Source organism: Camelina sativa, chromosome 11, assembly GCF_030686135.1.
Source record: "Camelina sativa cultivar CO46 ecotype springtype chromosome 11, ASM3068613v1".
In the NCBI taxonomy this organism is placed as follows: domain Eukaryota; kingdom Viridiplantae; phylum Streptophyta; class Magnoliopsida; order Brassicales; family Brassicaceae; genus Camelina; species Camelina sativa.
Window position 1 is genome coordinate 40,351,797 of NC_141890.1, and position 22,787 is coordinate 40,374,583.

At 36.7% G+C, this 22,787-nt stretch overlaps 5 protein-coding genes and 1 pseudogene across 6 annotated transcripts; 3 read left to right on the plus strand and 3 right to left on the minus strand.

Annotated features, from left to right (window-relative positions):
* The first annotated feature begins 3,052 nt into the window (after positions 1 to 3,052).
* Positions 3,053 to 4,596, plus strand: LOC104725518 (uncharacterized). Its single transcript, XM_010444188.3, has 3 exons — positions 3,053 to 3,597; positions 4,078 to 4,202; positions 4,292 to 4,596. Exons 1-3 carry the CDS (start codon positions 3,333 to 3,335, stop codon positions 4,379 to 4,381), a joined length of 480 nt encoding a protein of 159 aa, XP_010442490.1. The 5' UTR covers positions 3,053 to 3,332; the 3' UTR covers positions 4,382 to 4,596.
* Positions 4,597 to 8,999: 4,403 nt separating this feature from the next.
* Positions 9,000 to 10,753, plus strand: LOC104725519 (uncharacterized protein At5g50100, chloroplastic). Its single transcript, XM_010444189.2, has 8 exons — positions 9,000 to 9,278; positions 9,387 to 9,538; positions 9,676 to 9,783; positions 9,875 to 9,931; positions 10,017 to 10,082; positions 10,170 to 10,230; positions 10,307 to 10,353; positions 10,446 to 10,753. The coding sequence occupies exons 1-8, from the start codon at positions 9,155 to 9,157 to the stop codon at positions 10,482 to 10,484; spliced, it is 654 nt and encodes a 217-aa protein (XP_010442491.1). The 5' UTR covers positions 9,000 to 9,154; the 3' UTR covers positions 10,485 to 10,753.
* A 52-nt stretch (positions 10,754 to 10,805) lies between these two features.
* LOC104725520 (uncharacterized) lies at positions 10,806 to 13,318 on the plus strand. Of its 2 annotated transcripts, none has more exons than XM_010444190.3 (7): positions 10,806 to 11,135; positions 11,344 to 11,536; positions 11,637 to 11,746; positions 12,246 to 12,324; positions 12,402 to 12,469; positions 12,582 to 12,648; positions 13,109 to 13,318. In XM_010444190.3, exons 1-7 carry the CDS (start codon positions 10,926 to 10,928, stop codon positions 13,219 to 13,221), a joined length of 840 nt encoding a protein of 279 aa, XP_010442492.2. In that variant the 5' UTR covers positions 10,806 to 10,925; the 3' UTR covers positions 13,222 to 13,318. The 2 variants fall into 2 exon arrangements, 1 of the variants encoding a protein (XP_010442492.2); XR_015572609.1 differs by having other exon boundaries at positions 10,839 to 11,135; positions 12,241 to 12,324.
* A 1,247-nt stretch (positions 13,319 to 14,565) lies between these two features.
* Positions 14,566 to 16,046, minus strand: LOC104728755 (protein JINGUBANG). Its single transcript, XM_019232432.2, is given in 2 exon segments — positions 14,566 to 15,855; positions 15,857 to 16,046. Coding segments are annotated over 2 exon segments (1,176 nt in total). The 5' UTR covers positions 15,916 to 16,046; the 3' UTR covers positions 14,566 to 14,738.
* A 755-nt stretch (positions 16,047 to 16,801) lies between these two features.
* LOC147935209 (uncharacterized) lies at positions 16,802 to 18,385 on the minus strand. Its single transcript, XM_087472905.1, has 2 exons — positions 17,506 to 18,385; positions 16,802 to 17,391 (listed from the first exon to the last, which is right to left on the minus strand). Exons 1-2 carry the CDS (start codon positions 18,383 to 18,385, stop codon positions 16,802 to 16,804), a joined length of 1,470 nt encoding a protein of 489 aa, XP_087329031.1.
* A 2,280-nt stretch (positions 18,386 to 20,665) lies between these two features.
* Positions 20,666 to 22,111, minus strand: LOC147935210 (uncharacterized; annotated as a pseudogene).
* Between the last annotated feature and the right edge of the window lie 676 nt (positions 22,112 to 22,787).

Below are 22,787 nucleotides of genomic sequence, written 5' to 3' on the forward strand. Positions count from 1 at the left end.
ATAACAAGGTATAAAGCTCGTCTTGTGGCACAAAGTTTTTCTCAAAGACCTGGTATTGATTACGAGGAAACATATTCTCCCGTTATGGATGCTATCACGTTTAGATTTTTAATGAGTCTAGCAATGATAAAAATCTAGAGATGCGTCTCATGGATGTTGTAACGGCATATTTATATGGATCATTAGATAATGATATCTATATGAAAATTCCTGATGGATTTAATATGCCTAAAATGTTAACTTCTAAACCAAAAGAATTATGCGCAATAAAATGACAAAGATCATTATGTGGTTTAAAGCAATCTGGGCGTATGTGGTATAATCACCTTAGTGAGCACCTAAATAAAGAAGGATATGTGAATAATCCTCTATGCCCTTGTGTTTTTATCAAGAAAACAATATCCGGATTTGTAATTATCGCGGTCTATGTTGATGATCTAAATATCATTGGAACTCAAGAGGAAATACAGAAAGCAACAAACTATTTAAAAGGAGAGTTTGATATGAAAGATTTCGGACGAACAAAGTTTTGTCTTGATTTACAAATTGAACTTTCTTATAAGGGAATATTTGTACACCAATAAAAGAGTTTTAAAACGCTTTCATATGGATAAAGCAAATCCTCTCAGCACACCAATGGTCGTTAGATCACTTAATATTGAAAAGGATCCGTTCCGACCACATGAAAAAAATGAGGAGATATTTGGTCCTGATGTACCGTATCTAAGTGCAATTGGAGTACTAATGTACCTTGCAAATTGCACTCGGCCAGATATATCATTTGCAGTTAACATTTTGGCAAGATTCAGCTCATCCCCTACACAAAGACATTGGAATGGGATAAAACATGTCTTTAGTTATCTTCAAGGGACTATTGATTTAGGATTATTTTATCTTAAAAACTCAAAAGGTCAAATGGTGGGTTTTGCAGATACAAGATATTTATCAGATCCACACAAAGCTCGATCACAAACTGGATATGTTTTTACTGTTGGGGGCAATGCTATATCTTGGTGCTCTCAAAAACAGAGTTTAGTAGCGACTTCCTCAAATCATGCTGAAATCATCGCACTCCACGAGGCAAGTAAAGACTCTGTATGGCTTAGGTCAATAAGTCAACACATTATGTCAAGCAGTGAAATCAACGTAAATATAGAGCCAACTGTCTTATATGAAGATAATGCCGCATGTGTTGCTCAGACGAAAGAAGGATATATCAAAAGTGATAGAACTAAACACATCCCTCCAAAGTTCTTCGCATATACCCAAGAGCTTGAGAAGAATAAGGTAATTGAAGTAAGATATGTTAGGTCATCTGACAATGCAGCAAATATTTTCACAAAGTCATTGCCTACTTCAATATTCAGAAAACATGTCCATAACATTGGGATGCGTCATCAATGGGATTTCTAAAGTGTTACACTAAGTCATTCGAGGGGGAGCAAATGTGATTGTACTCTTTTACCTTACTATGGTTTTTCTCAACAAGTTTCCTAGAAATGTTTTTAATGAGACAACCAGATCCATCACAAAGGCACAAACGACAATGAACTCTAAGGGGGAGTGTTACAAAAGTCAACCAAACATTTGCCTATACAAGTTATATTGGAGCCCATTGTCATAATTGTTACAATAGTAATTGTCTATACTTTTAATCTATAAACTAGGAGATATCCCGTGCTGAAAGCACGGGTCAATATTTTTAAAAAGAATTATAATATAATAATAAAAGTTATTGTTATATTTTTGTAAAAAAAATATTTTGTTTGAAATAATATTTATTTTTAATTATTCTTTAAATCTATTAGTCTATTTGAATACTAATTATTTTAGAATATTATAGTATTTTATTTTTGACGTATTATTACATTTTTATATTGTTTGCTTGTTGTATTTGCATCATTATTTTGTGAAATATAAAATAGTAATTTTAATATTATATATTTTGAGCAAATAAAAAATATTAATTTATCATCTATTTAAATTTAGTTTTATCAACCCGCCAATGTGGAAATTAAATCACACATTTTTCATAGATTGTTGATAATATATTCGTTTTTAAAAATTCAAATCACAATATATGCAGCAAAAATTTTGCATTTTATTAATCATAAGTATTATATAAAAATTCCAAACAACTTGTAAATAAAATAAGATAAAGATGATAGGAGAATCATAATTTGAAATCTTAACAAAATTTTGGAATTTAGTTATTAAAAATAATTATATTGTATACTTGGATATAAAATCTTAGTTTTTAAAATTCTGGTTGGTTTATATTTTTCTAAAAATAATATTTACTAATTTCGTCCATAATTTATTAGAGAAAAAAATTTTTAATTATTTTTTAGATTTTTTAATATTTGATCTGTGAGTATTTTTATTTTTAATTAATTATATTTATTTAAATTAATTAATTAAGCTTAATTAAAATTTTCTAATGGTAATTAATTATAATTTTTATATATTTTAAAGTTAGTTTCATATCTGTACCTCCCAATTAATATTGTAGGATAGAAACATATTGTTTCAATGTATGGTACGCTTCTTCTCGATAATAAACGTAAATTCTCTTTCTCCTCTGAATTAAAACACGACTATAATAACTGTTTTTTTTTCAGAGATCTTTTACTGTCGAAACTATAGTTGGTTTTGTTATTTTCAATTTCATATTTCTTAGTACTATATCGAGTAATATCATAATTAAGTATTCAGATGTCATTTCATTGAGTTCTTCCATTAACTATTTACTATGATCGAAACTTAGGATTTGTTCTTTTTGAAGATATTGGTTGAAATTTAGTATATTTCAATAACGATCATATTCAACCTCATAAAGAAATTTCAGTTTATGTTTCTTATATTTTAAAATTTGTTAGAACGTAAAAAATAACGTAATATAATTAGGACAGCTAACTCTTGGTCATACATAACTTATAATTAACATTACGATTAAATCAATGATATATATATATATATATATATATATATCAATGAAATATGTAGGGTAAGAGTAAGACATGTAAATTTGTTATATATCATTGAAAACAATATTTAGAGTGATTGTCGTAAACCGGAATACTCATTTGGCCTGCGGTGACAGTAATTATTTTGACTCCACCGCCAAAGACAAAGACCGCACTCATTCTCTCTCTCGTGGTCGAGTCAAAACACATTTAAAGACTGTTACTACCTTTCACGCTCTTCTTGTGTTTTGCTTCGGTTACAGATTCTTCATTCCAATCTTTTTCCAAATCTCCATTAATTCCTTCACTTCAAGATAAAAAGAATCATTTCTGCTTTCTCTACAAAATAAACAAAACAAGAAAGAGATGGGAAACTGTCAAGCAGTGGATACAGCTAGAATCGTGATACAACACCCAAATGGGAAAGAAGAGAAGTTATGTTGTCCAGTTTCAGCTAGTTATGTGATGAAGATGAACCCTGGCCACTGTGTTTCTCTTCTCATTTCTACCACAGCTCTCTCCGCCACATCTACTGGTCATGGAGGCCCTCTTAGGCTCACGAAGATCAAGCTCCTTCGTCCAACGGATACGCTTGTTCTTGGCCACGTCTATAGACTCATCACTACCAAAGGTATAACAGATTAGGACTATAATTAAGATGCCTAAATTTACTCCAACTCTATATTAATTGTTAAGTTGTGTCCTATTTGATATTAAATTTGTATTTCCTAATTTCAAAAGAACTATTTGCTTTTGTCCGTTTCATTTTTTGTTGTTGTTGATAAGTTGATATAAATTAAATACGTTACTCTCTTCTCAGCTGTAACCCTAGGATATGAAGGAGCTTAGAGCTTTAGAGAATATACAATTTCTAGACTCTCCAAAGTGTCTCAAATTAGTTGTATTAAATATTACATCAAAAAAATATTCATGCCTTTTTTTTTTGTAGAATACATACCCATATGCCATATCAAAGAAATGAAATTTAATAATTTCGAAGTGATCAGAAGAACAGTATGAATTTTGAATGTTGTACTGCCTCACTCTTTGTTATATTTTTTGGATGGGGTCTAATCTACAAGTTTTGAAACTTCTTTTTGGGTGCAATCAGAGGTTATGAAGGGTTTAATGGCGAGGAAGGGTTCAAAGTTGAGGAAAGAAAGTAAGGGATCAGAAGATAAGCAAGAGATGGTGAAAGCAATAAGCTCTAGTACGAAGCTTGACAATGAAGATCAGGTAAAGTGTGATTACTAAGATCAAAATTAAGCAAACGACTAATTTAGTAACTGGTTTTAAATGAGATGCAACAATGTCTATGGCTACAGATCATGAAGAAGCAAGAGAAAGAAAGGTCAAGAATCTCAAGATCATGGCAGCCCTCTTTGCAAAGCATATCAGAAGGAGGCTCAAGCTGAGAAAATTCTAAAACTATTGGGACATTGACGAGAAGCTTCGGAACTTGAGGATCTAGTTTGGAAAATAGGAAAGGCATGTGAGAGACAAACGACAAAAGCTGGTCCATCGGAGTGTGTGATATTAAAGTTACAAAAATTGAAAGCAATCATTCAGTTTTTTTGACTGGAAGACTCATGAGTTCTCCGAGTAGAATAATACATAGATATTGTCAAAAGTTAAGCGTTACAAACGTAACCGAAAGCATATCAAGCGTGCTTGAGCTGATCATTAGATAATTGATCATCTCTATTAAATCATCTGCTACTCATATATTTGAGACAAACATGATGTAAATGTTAGGTTCTATTTACAAGTGGTTTGAAAGAAATTTAACCGGTAAAAACAAAATTTAGTCAGTTTATATTAGAGATAATTTGGTGTGCAAGATGTGTATCTTGCGGACCAAATATCATGGATTGTCAAAGCCCATCTACAAAGTGAAATCTATGAAGCTTAAAACAAAGAATATTCTAAATCTTTATATTGTTTCTTGAAGTATTTCCATTATATATTAGAGTTGATTTAGGAAAGTTTACATTATATTGGTGTTAGTATGTTAATGTTACAATATGCGATGACCTCATATTAAACATAACTTCAAAAAAATAAAATATTCTATATTATTTGACAATTTTGGGGCATAGATTAATCTAGCAAACAAATAAAATAGACGTTTAAATAGTACTTAAAACTCTAATATTTGACTTTACGAAGGGAACCTCCAAGTTATATTAAGAAACATTCGTTGTCAATTGGTCCTTCATGTCTCAGTTAATGATGTTTATCAGTTGATTTTCTATGTTTAACTTTTGAATTTTTAATTGATGTTTTATCAGCTGATTATCTATAATCCTATGTTGATTATGTATTATATATGTTGGGTGTGACATCCTGATTTATAGAGAAGTTTAAAAGAATTTATTTGATCATCTATATCACTAAAGTGCAATTATCTTTTCGTTCAAAGTTCCTAAGAGAACTCCGCGATTAAGCGTGCTTATGCTGGATTAGTTTCAAAATGGATGACTTTTCGAGAGGTGATTGTCGGAACCATGCTAGTGAGGACCAAACACAGGAAAAAATCATGTGATGATTTAAAGACAATAAACAAGTGTTTAAAACCTCCCGGACGTAACAAACCGACCGTTGAATATGAGTGTATCCATGGGAAATGAATGGACGTAGGGTCTATTTAGGAAGGTGAATCCATGGACCAGGAGTGTACATAGGGTCCACTAAGAGTATAGACGGTTGGAGCGTTTGAGTTTGGTATCAGAGCCAAACCTAGACAGTGTGGAGTCGAGTGGGCTCACATCATCGAGGGTCTTGAGAGAACTGTAGAGTAAAGCGTGCTTATGCTCCAGTATTTCAGGTTGAGTGTCCTTCCAATAAGTGATATCGATTGTCGGAACTGTGCGAGAGAGGATAAAACACAAAGAAATATTATGTGGTCATTTTTAGAGAGGGTAAATAAATTCAGACTGACATATAATCTCGTTTAATTGTAAGATTTAAACCTTAAAATTTCATTTACAAACTCAAATTTCCATATAATATTATTTAATTATAAAAACTAAATACTAAATCCTCATTTATAAACTCAAAACCGATATATAACCTTGTAAAATATTGGTTATTTTTTATATGGGTATTATTCATATTTTATCTTATTTAATTTTATTAGTTAGCCAATTCCGATTGACCAAAACAAAGAGGTGAATTTAAAAGTTCACCACTAGGAGTGAACCCAAATATATATTTTTTTTATATATTATATAAAAACCTATAAATTACAATAAAGTAATTAAGAGATCGGAGTGATATGATCAATATGAAGATATGTATATGATTTGATTGTGATTGGTACAAAATACCAATAACTTACTCAAACTTGTTTATGACAACTATCCAAGCAAACATATGAAGTGGGTGAGGGTGTTAAAGAAGAGTGAATGATAACAACTAGTATAGGTCAAGTTTTACCTTTGATTTGCAACACATTCAAAGCTTGTATTTAGAGTTATATTGCACAACTTAAATATACATAATTTACTTTACCAGACTATATTTATAACTATCAAAAATATCAAATACAAAAAAAAAATGAAAGAAATGAGCAAACATTGTTGAGTAATCTTGAAGTAGATTGGGGCTCAAGCAAAGTATATTTAGGAGTAATCTAAATATACATTTATAAGAAGAATAGGAAGTTACGAGTTATGTTAAATTTCCTTTTGTTAGAATTCTTCTATTTCTATGTCTTGAGCAAAGTATATATATATCGAGTTGTGTTAATACTTGAAGGATGTAAGGTTTGAGTTATTTTACCTAAAGAGAGTTTAATAAGAAGATATATTCTTGTTAAGTTTGTGTGTCAATATTTGGTATCAGAGCTTAGAAGAAACCTTAGAAGCTCACCATGGTCGACGTGAAGACAACTGTCGAAGGTGAGTTGAAGTCCAAGGAGATCTCACCTTCTTCTATCGAGTGTCCGATGCTGAAAATGAAGATTGCCTTAAAGGTTAATAAGGTATGGGAGACAATTGATCCAGGTTCGAAGGACAAAGAGAAGAATAACAGGGCACTAGGCATGCACACCAAAAAAAAAAAAAATTGAGTTACCTTTCTTCCTCGACGAAGCTGGTATTTTCCTTGGACGACCTTTCTTCAACTCGGTACCCGGCCAGACGTAGGGACAAAGGAGCTTGATCGCGTTAACCTCAACTTGAAGAGTAGGAGGATATGGAAGAAGACACCTTGAGACGACAACTACAAAAAGATGATGAACCAAGGGGGGTTAGGTAAAACCAAAGCCCGGCCAACAACAGAAAGATAGTTAAACAAGAACGGTCGGCTATCGGGTGAAGGGTTCCACCCAGAAAACCAAGGAATGGACGGGTCCTCTAGAACCCCAGGAGTAACTTCCAGAAAAAAATACGAGCCTTTCCAATTATACGTTTTTCCCTTGGCACCTTCGACGAGGGTCGTATTCTTTGCCGAACCCAGGTAATAAATTCCGGGAGATTTAGTCCGATTCGACGGATTCAGAATTGTCAACTCTTCCAAATGGTCGCAAGTCAGCTTGACTCCTGCAGCCTTGGCCAAAATATGAGACCCACGGCGTTCCGAAAAGTTGCTGGGGTAAATTGAGAAATGGCCGCCTTACGCCGAGCAAAGTACGTCATCAAGAAAGAGGGAAGAGGAAAAGTGAGTCCACACTCAGTAAATAATTTCTCCGAGAGACATATGAAGCCAGGAGGAGCATCCCAGGGACGTTGAGCCGGAGATGGAATTAGAATGTTTGGCCTAGTGCCCAACTTCCCAATGCGAACCGCGTCAATCGCCGAATCAATCTTCAGCGTCGATCTACCAACATGTGCAAAGGCGCCTTCAACCGGCGGAGGAAAATCAATCTCCTCGGGAAAGAATGGGTCATCGGTTAACGTCTTGTCAACCAAGGAAGGGATCCTGTAAGGAAGTCCCGACGAGCTTGAAACGGCTGGGTCGGAAGAAAGGCAGTGTTGAATCGTTGCAAGTCGAGCGATATCTGAATCCGTCGACGATGAATCGGAAGAAACCGGAGACCGAACCTTGCGACGAATAGATCTGGCCGAACCACCAGATTCGGAAGAGGTAGCTTGTCGAAGGTGACTAGCGGCGGAAGGATCGGAGGATACCGATTGGGAGGATGTCATAATGAAAAATACGAAGTACGAACGAACTGACAAAAAGAGACGAGATAATAGAAAGGAAGAATACTTGAGTGAGGGAAGCAAAGCTCGAGAATATGAAATAAGAAGGGTGGAGAAGCGGTATTTATAGGGAAGGAAGGAAGATTCTAGAGACGTAATCATTGCAGTACGCGTTCGGCGACGGTACAGTTTCCGGATCTCACGCGCGTCAAGAACCGCATACAATGATTCGACCCCAGAACATCGAAAACCGCGTAATCACACGCGCGACCTTTCGCTTCCTCGAACCTTGTCCGTTCATCTCAACAACCAAGAGTGAAGGCCCACGCCCGTTCAGGCAAGTTGGGTTTCCGCGACGGACTCCAATGGAAAAGAAAGGTCGTAGGTTCGACCCCCAACATAGTTCTTCGCTTAAAAACTACGAATTAGGGGTGAGGGGGGCTACTGTTAGGGGTAGGCCCGTAACCTAACAAAAGGCCCAGCCCATAAGAAGGCCCAAATAAACCTTCAGGAAGGGAAGGGGTATTTTGGTCTTTGTAATGGACGAACCGACACAGTTCCCTATAAAAGCGGGTGCACGGCGTTCGACCAAAGGGAGGGAGGAAAGAGGAGAGACAAGGCTGTTTACCCATTAAAGGTTAAAAGCGAAGGATTCGAAGAGTCGTCCGTCTAACTCGTCCATTCTAAACTCGTTCATTACTTGCTAACTCGTCTAAGTTGTATTGTAACCCGTCTTTTGTGCTTCGACACCGATTAATAGAAGAAAACTTCGATCATCCTTTTACCGAACTTAAACATTCTAATTGTGACCGATTTAGACATTAACAGTTTCTCATGAGCGACCGACCTTGACACGCTCGATGAAACCATTCTCCACGGTTGTCCCAAACGGGCATACAAATAAAAAATTAAAGGAGACAATAATGCCACGTGCACCGCTCCGCACCGTAAAACTTAACGCCTCCGATTGAAATTACCACAACATAACCAAAAAAAAAAAAAAAAAAAGCAAAATCAAATTCCATTGAAGAAAAAAAAAATATGGCAACGAGAGGAGCTGCTGTTGCTGCTGCATCTACAATATGGAAGCACCGAAGAAACCCTTCTCTTCGATCATTATCAAACCATTTCAGTCCCAGTTTCAATCCTCGGATCATCCCTACAGGTACATATTATTACATGTACTGTCCTAAGATATTTAACATATATATAGGGTTCTTTCGGATACAGAACAATTTGCATTGATCACGGAAATTTTTGTTGTTACTTGTAGGGTTTAAATACCAAGTTAGGGCGATACAAGGAGGAGCAAGTACTGATCCTGTTATTACAACACCATTGAAGAACAGAGATGATCCCCCAAAACCTCAAAACTGGAAAATCAAAATGCTTTACGATGGAGATTGTCCTCTCTGTATGCGTGAGGTCTCTAATAATATATATATATATATATATATATATATATATATAAACTATGTTCCTTGTTTATGCTGTTATGTTCATTCATTTGAAGAGTTCTTAAAACTGAATTATTTTTCTTGTTTATTTTGGCAAATTTAAAGGTCAATATGCTTCTGGAAAGGAATGAAAAATATGGAACTATTAAGTTTGTGGACATAAGTTCCATCGATTATTCACCGGAAGATAACCAAGGGCTTGATTACAAAACAGTAAAATTGTTGATCTATTAATCTGTTTCAATTTGTTTCATTCTCTGTTTTGGTGTTCTGAGCTTTCCGATTTAATCGAGATCTTTATTAGGTAATGGGGCAAATACATGCCATTCAGTCTGATGGTAACGTGGTTAAGGGTGTGGAGGTAAGTATATTGCATCATTGTTAAGTTTAGGCCAAATTTTTGATGTTTTTTTTACCGTATTCACGATTTGGTGTAACGTTTTCAGGCATTTAGGAGACTGTATGAAGAGGTTGGGCTTGGATGGGTTTACTCTATCACCAAATATGAACCAGTAAGCTTCTCTCTCTCTCTTGCAATATTGAATCCAAGAGAATCTTTCTCGCTCTGGTTAACGGGATAACGCGTGATTTACTCGCAGATAGGGAAGTTAGCTGATGCTGTGTATGATGTTTGGGCTAAATATCGTCTTCAGGTCACAGGTGCAATATGTTTAGATCTTTTTTCAAGGTTATTTGATTATTTATGCGTTGAAAACTCGATATCTTTGTTAATTAGGGAGGCCATCTTTAGAAGCTATTCTTGAAGCAAGAAAGAAAGATAAGGTAGTGACAAAGTAAAACATTCATTTCTATCAATTTCCCAATTGCAATATCTTACTTGGAGAAACCGGTCGACGATGTAATTGTGTTTGCAGGTAGAGACATGTGGTGAAAGCAAGTCGTGCAAGATGTGAATTCTCTTCACATTGATACTCATTGAATTGTTTACAATCATATACCAAAACCAGTTTGGAGTTGCATATTCTTCTTTACCTTACCAGCTTTATGTGAGTGTGAGCGTTTGTATGTATTTGATACAAAGCCCCTTACATAAATCAGGATACATCATATATGAACATTTCACAGCAAATTTGAAACTGTAGAGGTTTCTCCTATATGGTATTGTTTTTTTGTAAAGGTTAGCCAAGTTTTTTTACTAATGTTATAAAAATACATTTTAGAATATAAGATTGTAGTATTTATTCCCCCAGAGCCATATAATAATGTCTTAAACTTAAACAATTGTTTTCATTTTTTTTTTGTATAATTAATCAAATCTTATCAACTGGATAAATTAAAACATTACGCATCTCCATCATTCCCGCAAGTTTGTGGGAAAACCAAAAACAAAAGAAATGCAGTGCGTCTCACATGTTCTCTCTCTGGGGCATTTAATCAAACACCTTCCATGCACCAAATCGCACACTTTTCTTCGGAGGAGGTTTCACTCCAACGCCTTCACTAATGTTGCCGTCAGCACAACAACTTCATGTTTCAAAAGCCTCAGTCCTAGCCAACAAGACCAAATCCATCTCTACGTCGACACCCTTCTCCAATGGAACCAGGTCTATCTCTACCTCTCTCTCTTGACCTTTTTGCTGAATTAACTTGTTGGGATCTTTGGAATCATTCTCGAGCATCACTTGTCTGCAAAAGATTCGTGCTTTTCTAATCAAATTGAAAGCTTTTAAGCTTATTGCCCACCAAGTGTTCGTTGTAAGTCCTTATGTCAATGGTGCTCTGTGGGTTTGAATTGGCATTGTGAATGTGCAGAAGATGAATCTTACAGCAACTAAAGAAGCTGAAGAAGTAATGGAGAGACATATCGAAGATTCTCTTGCGATATTGCCTCCTATAAAGACGTCTTACAACTTGCATTCCAATGACTTGTTTGATCAAATCAATTTAATTGATGTTGGAAGCGGGGCTGGTCTTCCTGGGTTGGTTCTAGCTATTGCTTGTCCAGGTGCTGCTCATTAGCTTCAGATATGTTTATGCAAATTTTTGTCAGATTATGCTTGTTATGGTGTTCCAGATTAGTAATAAGCTAAGTTCTTGTATTTTAGATTGGAGAGTTACTCTACTGGAGTCGATAAACAAGCGTTGTGTTTTCTTGGAGCACGTTGTGAATGTCACCGGGCTTACAAATGTGAATATTGTTAGGGGCAGAGCAGAGGTATAGTTTTATCCTCTTTCAATTTTTGGATGAGTTTCTGTAATAGTTGGTTCACTAGTTTAGTTGGCTACTCCTACTCTTGGATTCGCTAGTATCTATGGTATCTCAATTTAGATGCAGTTTCTGACGTTCTGGAGTAACTCTGTTTTTTGTATGTTTAGCTGACAACTTAACTTAATCCTCTACATGCAAGAAACAGCTGAGAGACTTTCCTGAGATGATAATTTGTTAATGGTTCAATCAAATCCTTGGATTAGACTGTAAAATTGGAGTATATTTGATGTTGATCTGTTAATGAATGTTATTTTCTCGAACTACACTTTTATATAAAGCTTCTGTTGGAAATTATGATTCATGATTGAGAAAACACTTCTCGTAATCCGGGACTGCTAAATAAATCTCACTCCCTAGCTGTGCTCCTATTTGTGTAATTCTTTTGTGACATAATCGCCAGTAAGGTGACTCTGAATTATATTGTCTTACTTTTGTTATAGAACAGAGTTGTGGGCACGATGTTATGTATAGAGAGAAGTTTGATGTGGCTATTGCAAGAGCTGTTGCGGAGATGAGAGTTTTAGGTATTTTTGTTACAAGTTCAAGCATGGTAGTGCTAGTGGTCAGAGTGAATCTAAGTTGTTTGTTATGATTTTTTCAGCTGAATACTGTCTTCCTCTGGTTCGGGTTGGTGGATTGTTTGTAGCTGCTAAGGGTCATGACCCTAAGGTAGGAGTTCTCATTTGTGACATATTGTTTTCGATTTATGTTTTTGAAGCCGTTATGTTTTCTGCATCCGTTCTTTTAACCTAAATGTTTCATGGTTTTGTCAAAAAAACAGGAGGAAGTTCAAAATGCAGAAAATGCAGTTCGTATGTTGGGTGGTTCCATATTACAAATTAGTCCAGGTATGTTTTCTTTTGGCTTATATATATGTTAACAAGTTTAGCTGAAGACACTTACATGTCTGGCATTATATCATAGGAGGGAATAAATACGTTATTGTACTTTATTGAAAGTGAACGTTATAACAATGCTACAGAAGAGGATAACCCTTGTTATCTTGGTTACTCCTGATGCATCTCTTGCTAAGCTGGGAAATGTTTGATTTCATATAATTATATGCTAAAATAAAACTTTTATTAATAATATAAGCCTACGAAATTCGGGGAAAATAGAAAGCTGTGATTTTTGGATGAATTAGTAGACATAAGGTAGAAAAGTGTGGTAAGAGTTTGGAACTACCAGGAAACCTGCAGCGCAATTGTGGATAAAATGATTTACATTTCTTGTTTATAGTTTTCGATAATCGGACTTGTCAAATATGCTTGCTTGGAATAAATTTTGCTGTGTCACAATGCGCTGCAGTGGATTCACATAGCCCATACGGACAGAGGACAACGGTTGTTTGTCGTAAAGATCACTCCACCCCAAAAAAATATCCACGTGAAGCAGGTACTCCGTCTAAATTACCATTGTAAATTGTACTCAATCATTTCCTTTAACCTTGATTTGTAAAAAATTAAAAGCAACATTTATATCACTTCACTTGGAGTTCGTTTTCTGCTGCCAGCTTAATATCTGTCTAGCTTATTTGTTTCGAAGAGTTAATGTAGTAGACCTCACCTCTGAATGAATTAGCTTTTCTTTTTCTAGAATTAGTATTGATTCTTCTTCTTTCTTTTCTTATACGATAATGCCATTTGTTGAGAATCTTTAGTGATGAAATGGGTGCTCAAACTAAAGTTGATAGGTGACCAAACTTGAATGTCATGTGGAGCATAGAGTCAACATTGTACCCATTTTTTTTTTGCATCTTCATTCTTTGGTTAGCCTAAAGAATTGTAGTTGGCATGCAGTCATTTTATTTCGTTCTGAATTTGAGCCGTTGAAAAAGTGTACACAGCAAACAATTCTCGTCTCTTTTTGGTGAGTGCGCTGCTTGTTAACATTGGTGTTGATGTGTTTCATTTTTAGTGGTAATCTGGGAAATGGTAATGTTGAAAATGACTTGGATACCTAACTTATCCATCATGTCTTAGTTATTCAAATTAGGTCAAAATTTAGAGAATATTAAAAAGAAAACAGAATGTTGTAAGTTGTAACCAAAGGAGAGTAGGATCCAGTCATATTTGTGGATGACATCATACATTGTAGCCATGTGCTTTCTTCTTTTTTATTCCTTTCCTGCTCTTCAGTGTTGTTCCCCAATTATTTACTCCATTTGTCTATCGTGTTTTCATAAACCTTTTTTTTTATTTTGTCTTTTTAGTGGATAGTGTCACGTATTTAAAATCTTAGTATCCGATACTAAAATCAAATTTCGTACCCGTATCTACTGTCACACATCACGTGTACTTCAGTCTTATGGTCGTTATTTTGGTCTTTGGATGCTATTGTTGTCTACGGTCATATATATGTTTGTTGTAGTCATGTGGACCAACTAGAGCCATTTATATCCGTTAGTAATATCCATTAACATATATTACCTGAAAAAAGAATAAAAGCAAAAAAGCTTGAGTTCTCTACTTTGTAGTAGTAGCCTGGTATGGGGTTAAATGATCCACAAGGAACGAATAAGGGGAATAATATATATGTAAACCCTGCTTTTGTCTAAAGCAAATCCTGTAAAGAGATGCTTTTTCTCTTAATTATTCTTTAATATACTTTTTGATAGAAATAATACAAGATTAGACAAACTACTTGTCCTACTTTGCATATATTTTATATGCTATTTGCTCCAATATAATATACTTCTTTAACAAAGATATTTACCTACTTGGTTTTGATAGATTCTGACTATCATAAGAACGCAGGACTCGTTGTCAAATCAAATATTATAGTGTGAGTCCTCTTCTTATCCAACTAACATAGTACAACATCACACATTACACACTTGTTCACCTATTATCCCAAAAGATAAACTCACACAAAAACCCGTCAACTTATCAATATAGGAAAAAGAAACAAACCAAAATTGAATGATAAAGTAACTCTTTTATGAGGTTGGCACCAAAATCTGCCAAACCTTAACTTGAGAGTCAAGTCCTCCACTATAAATATGATAAGAAGTCTCTGATGGTTTACCGGAATCACGAATTGCTCCGGTCAAGCACTTAACTGGTCCTCTGTGTCCCTCTAACACAGCCAAGCACGAATAATCAGTCGCAGAACATTTCCATAGCGTCACCGTCTTATCTGCAGACCCACTACAAAGTATGTCCGAAACAACCGTGAGGCATAGAACAGCCTCTGTGTGACCTCTTAGCATTCCAGCAACGCCATTGTTTCCACCTTCGTCTCTTTCCCAAAACAATATTGATCCATTGGATCCACCCGAATGTAAAAGAGAGCCATTGTTACCGCTTAGTGCCAATGCGTTTATACCCGAATTATGCTCCAACAATGTTGCTACCAAAGAATGTTTCTTCTTTTTCTTCTTCTCATTCTCCTCATAGACGTTCTTCCTCCACACTTTGATTCTCTGGTCAGAAGATCCTGTGTATATATCTCCGTTTTTGGATAATGCCACCGCATTGATTGCATCATCGTGGGCGTTAGTGAAAGACTCTAGGCATTTAAAATCGGTGGTTCGCCAGATTTTAAGTGTCCGGTCCCATGAAACAGAATAGAGTAGCGTTCCATCTCTTGATAAGGCTAAACCCGAAACGGCGTCTACATGGTGAACCCATGAAGCTTTCTTGTGCCTCCTTATTTCAACTTGGTTCTTTGGCATCAAACACTTTGCGAAACGGTCGCTCATAGTTGGCATCGTCGCTAAATGCATGTACTTTTTACCACCCACGTCTTCTTCTTCAACGACGTCGTTTATCTTCCACACACGTATTTTTTTATCTTGGTGTGCTGTGAAGAGTTTATCAACCAAGATTACCAAAGATTTCACTGCTCCTCCACCCCCTCTTTCTCCTGTTATTACATCACCCGTGCTTGATGCTTCCGCTAACGTTTCTAACGTCTTTGCATTCCACAATCTGACAACTCCGTCGTTGGAGCCTGTGTAAAGTCTCTTTCCTGTAAGGGTTAGAGATGAAATGTAGGATGATGTATGACATGCAAGAGTGGCAATACATCGATGAAGTTGTAGAGAAGAAGAATTGATGATATTCATGAGAAAAATCTTCTTCTTCTTCTTCGGATTCGTGGCGTCGTATCATTATTGCTTGTGAAGGAAGATGGAACCAATGAGCAAAACTTGGAGGTGTAATATAAAGAAAAAAAGGATTGGTGAATAGAAAGGATGAAGTTTGAGGGAAAAGTAGTCGTGGAAACAACGATTGGCTCCCAAGACTAGGACTATTCTAATATATTTTCAATTTGGACCCTTTACATTGTAAGCAAATCTGACCGAAAACGAAAAGAATATATAATGTGATGGGATGCAATATATAGTTTAAAATGTTATATTTTATTGACACAATCTTGTTCGGTAGATTTCTCTGTCACAGAAGTGGAGAAAAAGGTTAAAGGATGGCCCTAGATTAGTATTTTACTACATTTGCTTAACTTCGGATTTGTGTTTCATGTGTTGAATTTTTACACAATTTGGATGTGTTTGATTCTACAATTTTTCCACCGTCATGGAAACTGAAATTAGCCACAAACTGGTAGCCGAAAAGACTAAGTACCTTTGTGGCCAATCGGAGACTAAATAATCATATATGTTCATCTTGTGGTAAGTACGTGGTTAACTTTTGAAATATTCAACTTGGCCACAAAAATATTTATGACTATTCTTCGCAATGTTGAATGATTGTATCAAATTAATAAAAAAATAAAAAAAAATAATGATTATTTAGTGAAAAGGAAGATGAATAAAAAAAATTACTAATGAAAAAAAAAACTTGTATTATAACTAACAACATCGTCATGAAATTCCTCATCCTCATCATTTTTATCATCACAATATTATATTGTAATACACCAAAATTTAGATAAAATAATAGGTGTAGGTAGAGAGGCTTATTAGCTTTAAAATAACTGATTTTGTTAAATTAATATTTCATCAATTTTTTTTTTTAACGGCTTCTTTATTACGAAAACTTAGTAGTTATTACATCTTAGATCATGCAGAAGAAAAGTAGGAATACATGAATAAACATTATAAGAACTATTATCTGGTAAAGAAGTTTTTGCCAATAAATCAGCTGGTCGGTTGTTTTGTCTTGGTGTCCAAGTGAAGTCAACTTCTTCAAATCTGGTTTTCCAATAGTTGATTTCCTTTATCCAGTTGTAGCACCCGAAGTTAAGAGTTTTGTTATTGAGAATCTCTGAAATGCTTTTGCAATCTCCTTCAAAAATTAGTTTTCGGAAACCTTTACACCAACTGTGTTGCATTGCGATGAGGAGAGCTTGTAGTTCACTATCTAAAGGAGATGTAGTCATAATTCCAGTAGCTTGTCCTGCATCATTGAATACTCCTCTTTCATTCCTCAAAATCCATCCTGCCTTTGATTGTCTTGTAACTGTATTGTAAGCGCCATCATAATTGCATTTTATCCAACCTATCGAAGGTTGCTGCCATATCGTGGTAGTTGTTGCAGTCCTATTTATAGGACCAGGAGTAACTATCTCACAGTTCAAACTTTGAATATACTCTTGTGCTTGTATCCATTCCTCAGCATCCTGCCTTGCTTTAACCAGTGTTGAAAACCATGAATAACTCCACTACTGAAAGACTAGATAGTTTCGACTCGTCCATAATCTCCAAAGGATTCAAATAGCCAGTTGATGTAGGAGATGATCACTTTGTGCAATAAAACCAGATAGAATAGCCTCCATCTTATCCTCTAGAGAATTTGTTGGCATAAGAATAATATTCAGAGGTAAACCTGAAGCTCGCCAGACCATTTGCGCATATGGACATTCAAACAAAATGTGTTGTGTGGATTCCTCTGCTTGACAACATCTCTGACAGGTAGAATGAGTACTAATGTGTCTTAGTCGTAGATTCTCACCACTTGCTAGAGACTTTGACAGTATTTTCCAAAGGAAATGTTTGATATTTGGTGTTGTATCTTGTTTCCAGACTTTGTTCTTTAGAGCCGGGTTGCCTGGTGGTGGCCGGACGTGTGGATCAGAGTACAACTGATTTGCCAACCAATACGCAGACTTAACAGTGTATATCCCATTCTTCGTATAATGCCAGCCTAAAATGTCTTGATGATTCTGATTGCAAAGTTTAAGCGAGAGAATTAGATTTGCATCTTCTTCAACAACCTGTTCCCGGATAATTTCTTCATTCCATTGGCCAGTATCTGCGTGAATCCAATCCTTAACCAGAATAAACTCCGTTTGTTGACTAACTGCTTGAGGTGGTCGGAGTGGATGTAAAGGAAGCCATGGATCAATCCAAGCATTGATCGTTGAGCCATCTCCGACAATGAATCGCATACCTTGTTTGAGAAGATCTCTACCTTGAATAAGTGATTTCCAAACGAAAGATTCTTTTCGTTTTTTGGTTGCATTCAGTATTGATGTATCACTGAAATATCTTGCTTTAAGCATTCGAGCCATTAAGCAGGTTGGATGTTGAAGTATTCTCCAAAATTGCTTACCTAGCAAAGCGAGGTTGAAATGCTCAATGTCTCTGAATCCCATGCCTCCTTCTGATTTGGATCTTGCCATATGATTCCATGCAAACCAATGCATGTTCTTTTTAGTATCGTTGTCTCCCCCACCAGAATTTTGATAGGACAGAGTTGATTTCTTCACATGTATCTTTTGGAAGCTTGAAAATATTCATAGAATAGACTAGGAGTGCTATAGCAACGGACTTGAGACGAACCTCTTTTCCACCTGCTGATAGAAATCTTTTGTTCCATCCTTGTGTTCTTGCTTTGACTCTATCAGTTAAAAACTGGAACATTTCTGCTTTTTTCTGTGTTACCTCTTCTGGTAGACCAAGGTATTTACCTCCACCTCCCTCGTTATGAATACCCAAAGTGCCTCGCATTCTTGTCTTTACTGCTGGTTTAACTCTTGATCCAAAAGTTATTGCCGACTTGTTTAGATTGATTGTTTGCCCTGAAACCTCTTCATACTTACTTAAGATCTATTTTATTGCTTTGCAAGACTTATCATTGGCCAACATGAAGAAAAATGAGTCATCATCAAAGAGAAGATGAGTAATGGATGGCCCATGATCACTTATCTTCATGCCTTGCAATTGTCTCGATGTCGCTGCACTTTTAACCATATGGGATAATACCTCTGCACAGAGAATAAATAGATAGGGAGACAGAGGATCTCCCTGCCGAATCCCTCTTTCTGGAGTTATGGAGCCATGAGGTGTACCATTTATCATCACAGAAAAACTAACCGTAGAAACACATTCCATTATCCATTGGATCCACCGTCTATCAAAACCCATATACTGCATAACTCGTTCTAAAAAACTCCATTCCAGTCGGTCATATGCCTTCATTATGTCTGTCTTTATCGCCATGTAGGATTTAGACTGCCTCTTTCTCACCTTCAATGCATGAAAAATCTCATGTGCTATGATATTGTTGTCTGTGATCATCCTTCCCGGAGTAAAGGCTGCTTGATTCTCAGATATGATTCCCGAGAGATGTTTTTTGAGCCGATTTACCAGAATCTTGGATATGATTTTATAACTGACATTACAAAGAGCGATTGGTCTGAACTCCTTCATGGTTGTTGGTGCTTCTGATTTTGGGATAAGACAAATATTGGTGTGATTTTGATGTGGTGCCATTCTTCCTTCGTCAAAGAATCTTCGAACTTCATGTATAATGGTGTGTTGAATATCTCCCCAAAATTGATGATAAAAAGCTCCAGTAAAACCATCCGGTCCAGGAGCTTTATGTTTCCCTATACTAAAAACTGCTCTTTTGATTTCAGCAATGCTGACTTCTTTAGTTAGATCCTCATTTATGTCAGCCGTTACTCTACTTTCAAAATTCTGGAGAACATCATCTTGGTTAGTTGATGAAGGTCTTGATGATTGAAAAAGCTCTCCAAAATAATGAACAACAACTTCTGCAATTTCAGTATCACCTCGACGATAAACCCCATTTTTATCTGTGATGGAGAGAATTTTGTTTCGGGCATGTCGCTCTTTAACAACTGTATGGAAGAATTTGGTATTCTTGTCACCTACATGAGTCCACGTATTCCTGCTTTTAATTTTCCAGAAGATCTCTTCATCAATGTATGCTTGATTGAGTTCACGTTTAAGTCGTTGCCTTTCTGTATGTGTAGATTTTCCTGATGTGATTGCTTTTTCCAACTGAGCTCGTATTTGTGCGATCCTATCCTCAGCATTAGTTCTGTTTCGTCGCTTCCATCTAGAAATTTGTGTCCGGAAATTCTTCACCCGATCAGAGAGTGTTGTTGTACCCGAATCCTGATTTTGATTTCCAATCCAGCCTGCTAAAACTGCATCTCTGAAGCCATCTCTATTCACTAGACGACTATCATACCGAAACCATCCTTTTCTCTCTTCCTTTTTGTCTGAAATGTTTGTCACCAAAGGTCGATGGTCTGATTCCCCATACTCAAGAAATAGAGTTTCTGAAGAGGAAAATAAAGCATGCCATTCTGCCGTGGCCATAGTTCTGTCTAAGCAACAGGTAACAAAGTGTTTCCCTCTTTTTCCAGCCCAAGAAAATCTATCACCATCTGACTTAAGATCAGTGAAGCCACAATTTCTAACCATGTTCCTGAAACCTTGAAAGCTAGCTTCTGGTCTTAAACGACCCCCTTTCTTTTCATTATTGTTGAGAAGATCATTGAAATCCCCCATTATAAGCCAAGGTAAGTTCCTTCTATTAATTCCTATTCTCTCTATCCTTTCCCAAACATCATTCCTATAACTTGGATTGGGATGCCCATAGACAAAAGAAAAATGGAAATCACCTTCATTACTTTTAACAAAGCAATCTACAAGATTAGGGGATTGAAAAACTGCCAAAGAACAACTAAACCTCCACTAAGACCTAGAGGTGGAACTGTTACATAATTGGGAAATCCTAATTCACAGGCTTTGTCACGAATGTAATCATCCTGCTGCTTTGTTTCGGATAGGCAAATGATGTCCGGGAGATACATCCGAGATATCTCCTTAAGGCGTCGAACCGTCAGGTCTATGCCAAAACCGTGACAGTTCCAGCAGGTTGTCCTCATGGTGGAAGTGGTGGTTCTGGGCCCACCGCGCCTCCCACTGGTGTTGTTCTCGTTGGGACTGTTAGGTGCAATTGAATCTTCGATCTTGTCTGGTACTGCATTGCTTGGTCCAGCTTCATCCGAATCATCATGCTTCCGCTTGCGAGATGGTGGAGTGTCGTCATTCTGATCTGGTTCTGAGACCGTGAAATCACCTTCGTATGCAATGGGGTTGCTAATACAGGAAGGGATGTGTTCCACACCTAGAATGTCACCACAAGAATTTGGGAAAATTGGATAAGGATTGAACAATTCGTTGTTGTCCATTTCCCTCGCCCACATACTGGGGTTACCCATTTCCTCGAAGACATAATCATCTTCATCATCTTGATCAACAGGACCATTATTCTCCTGAGCTGCTGCATGATCCATGTCTTCGTCCGAGTGTTCTTCAACATTTATCTCTCGGATCTTGACCCCTCGGTTGGCTTGGCCTCGTGGGAGAGGTCTGTTGTCATCATCACTATCTCCATCCGAAGAGTCATTACCGCCTCCATTTTGGACCAGACAGTTGCCAGAATCATGGGTGAGCATCCCACAGACTTCACAGAACCCCCGAAGTCGCTCAAAACGGAACCGTAAGAGCGTATTAGTACCAGGAGTAAATTGGAAATGACGCTGAAAGCGTAATGGGTCATGGATATCCCAATTGATGCGAACCCGAACATACTCCACTTGAGCTGCAGCATGTTCGATGTAATCAACATCCATTAGTTGCCCCAAAGCCCGACCAATGTGAGCGACCACCTCTTGATTGAGGAATTCGAGAGGTATACCTCGGATTTGAATCCAAAAAGGTATGTAGTTGAGCATCACCATTGGCATGAGCGGCGTCCATCTTTGGAGTACCAACATTCGTTCCGCAAAAGCCTATGGACCACGACGTAGGACCATTTCCATGGATTCTTTAGAAGGAAAGACAAACTGGAACCGCCGCCCTTCAACAATACGACCGTGAACTAAACCACCCTGTCCCCAAAGACGGGGTAGCGCAGCAACAATTGAGCGAAGGTTCTGTCGCCTTGGGATCACCGGACGACCCATCAATATGAACCGATTCGCCGCAGCGGCTTGATTGACCACTTCAATTGGTAAAGCAATCGGAACATCATCAGCACCCAAGTCGATATCTTGCATTGCTTTGCGGATATTGTCAGCCATGATTTGGAGAGCTTTGTAATTAGACAGAAAGAGAAATTTGATAGAAATCGAGAAGGAAGTTGATGGATTGAGATTTGGGTTAAGATCCAATTTATACTGCTCGCTTAGAGCGGTTGAGAAGATAACTGGCACATATTGAGACGTGGTACTCAATATGGAACTAATCGCCAGGGAGTGGGAGAGAACCTCCACGAAACCCACTCCACCGCGCCACCAAAACTCAACCGTTTTCACGACAGCGAGAACAAAGCAGAGAAGATAACCGCCAGGAAATCGCCTTTACTGTCGCCATTATAAAAAGTTTTTTTTTTTTTTGTAAAAATATTTCATCAAATTATATTTATTTTTTCATATCATGAGAAAAATCCTATAGTTAAATGTGTTTTAAGATCGATCAGTTTAAGTATGAACGACTTGTTGGCAATAAATAATTTACAGTATTATGCTAAGTGCGGACCAAACAACAAAAGAAACATTGTGGTGATATGCATGCTTAGTCATCAACTTTGCCGAGTTTCTAGGATTAATAGCACAGCGTGATGTAGCGCATCTCGACTCTTTCATATCTTTTATTTATTTTGTGGGCTGCGCTCGCTGTCAAATAAAGGTGGATCTCACGGCATGGGAACCCTCTAGTTAAGAGCGGCATGAAAGGCCACATACAACGGGAGTGTGATGT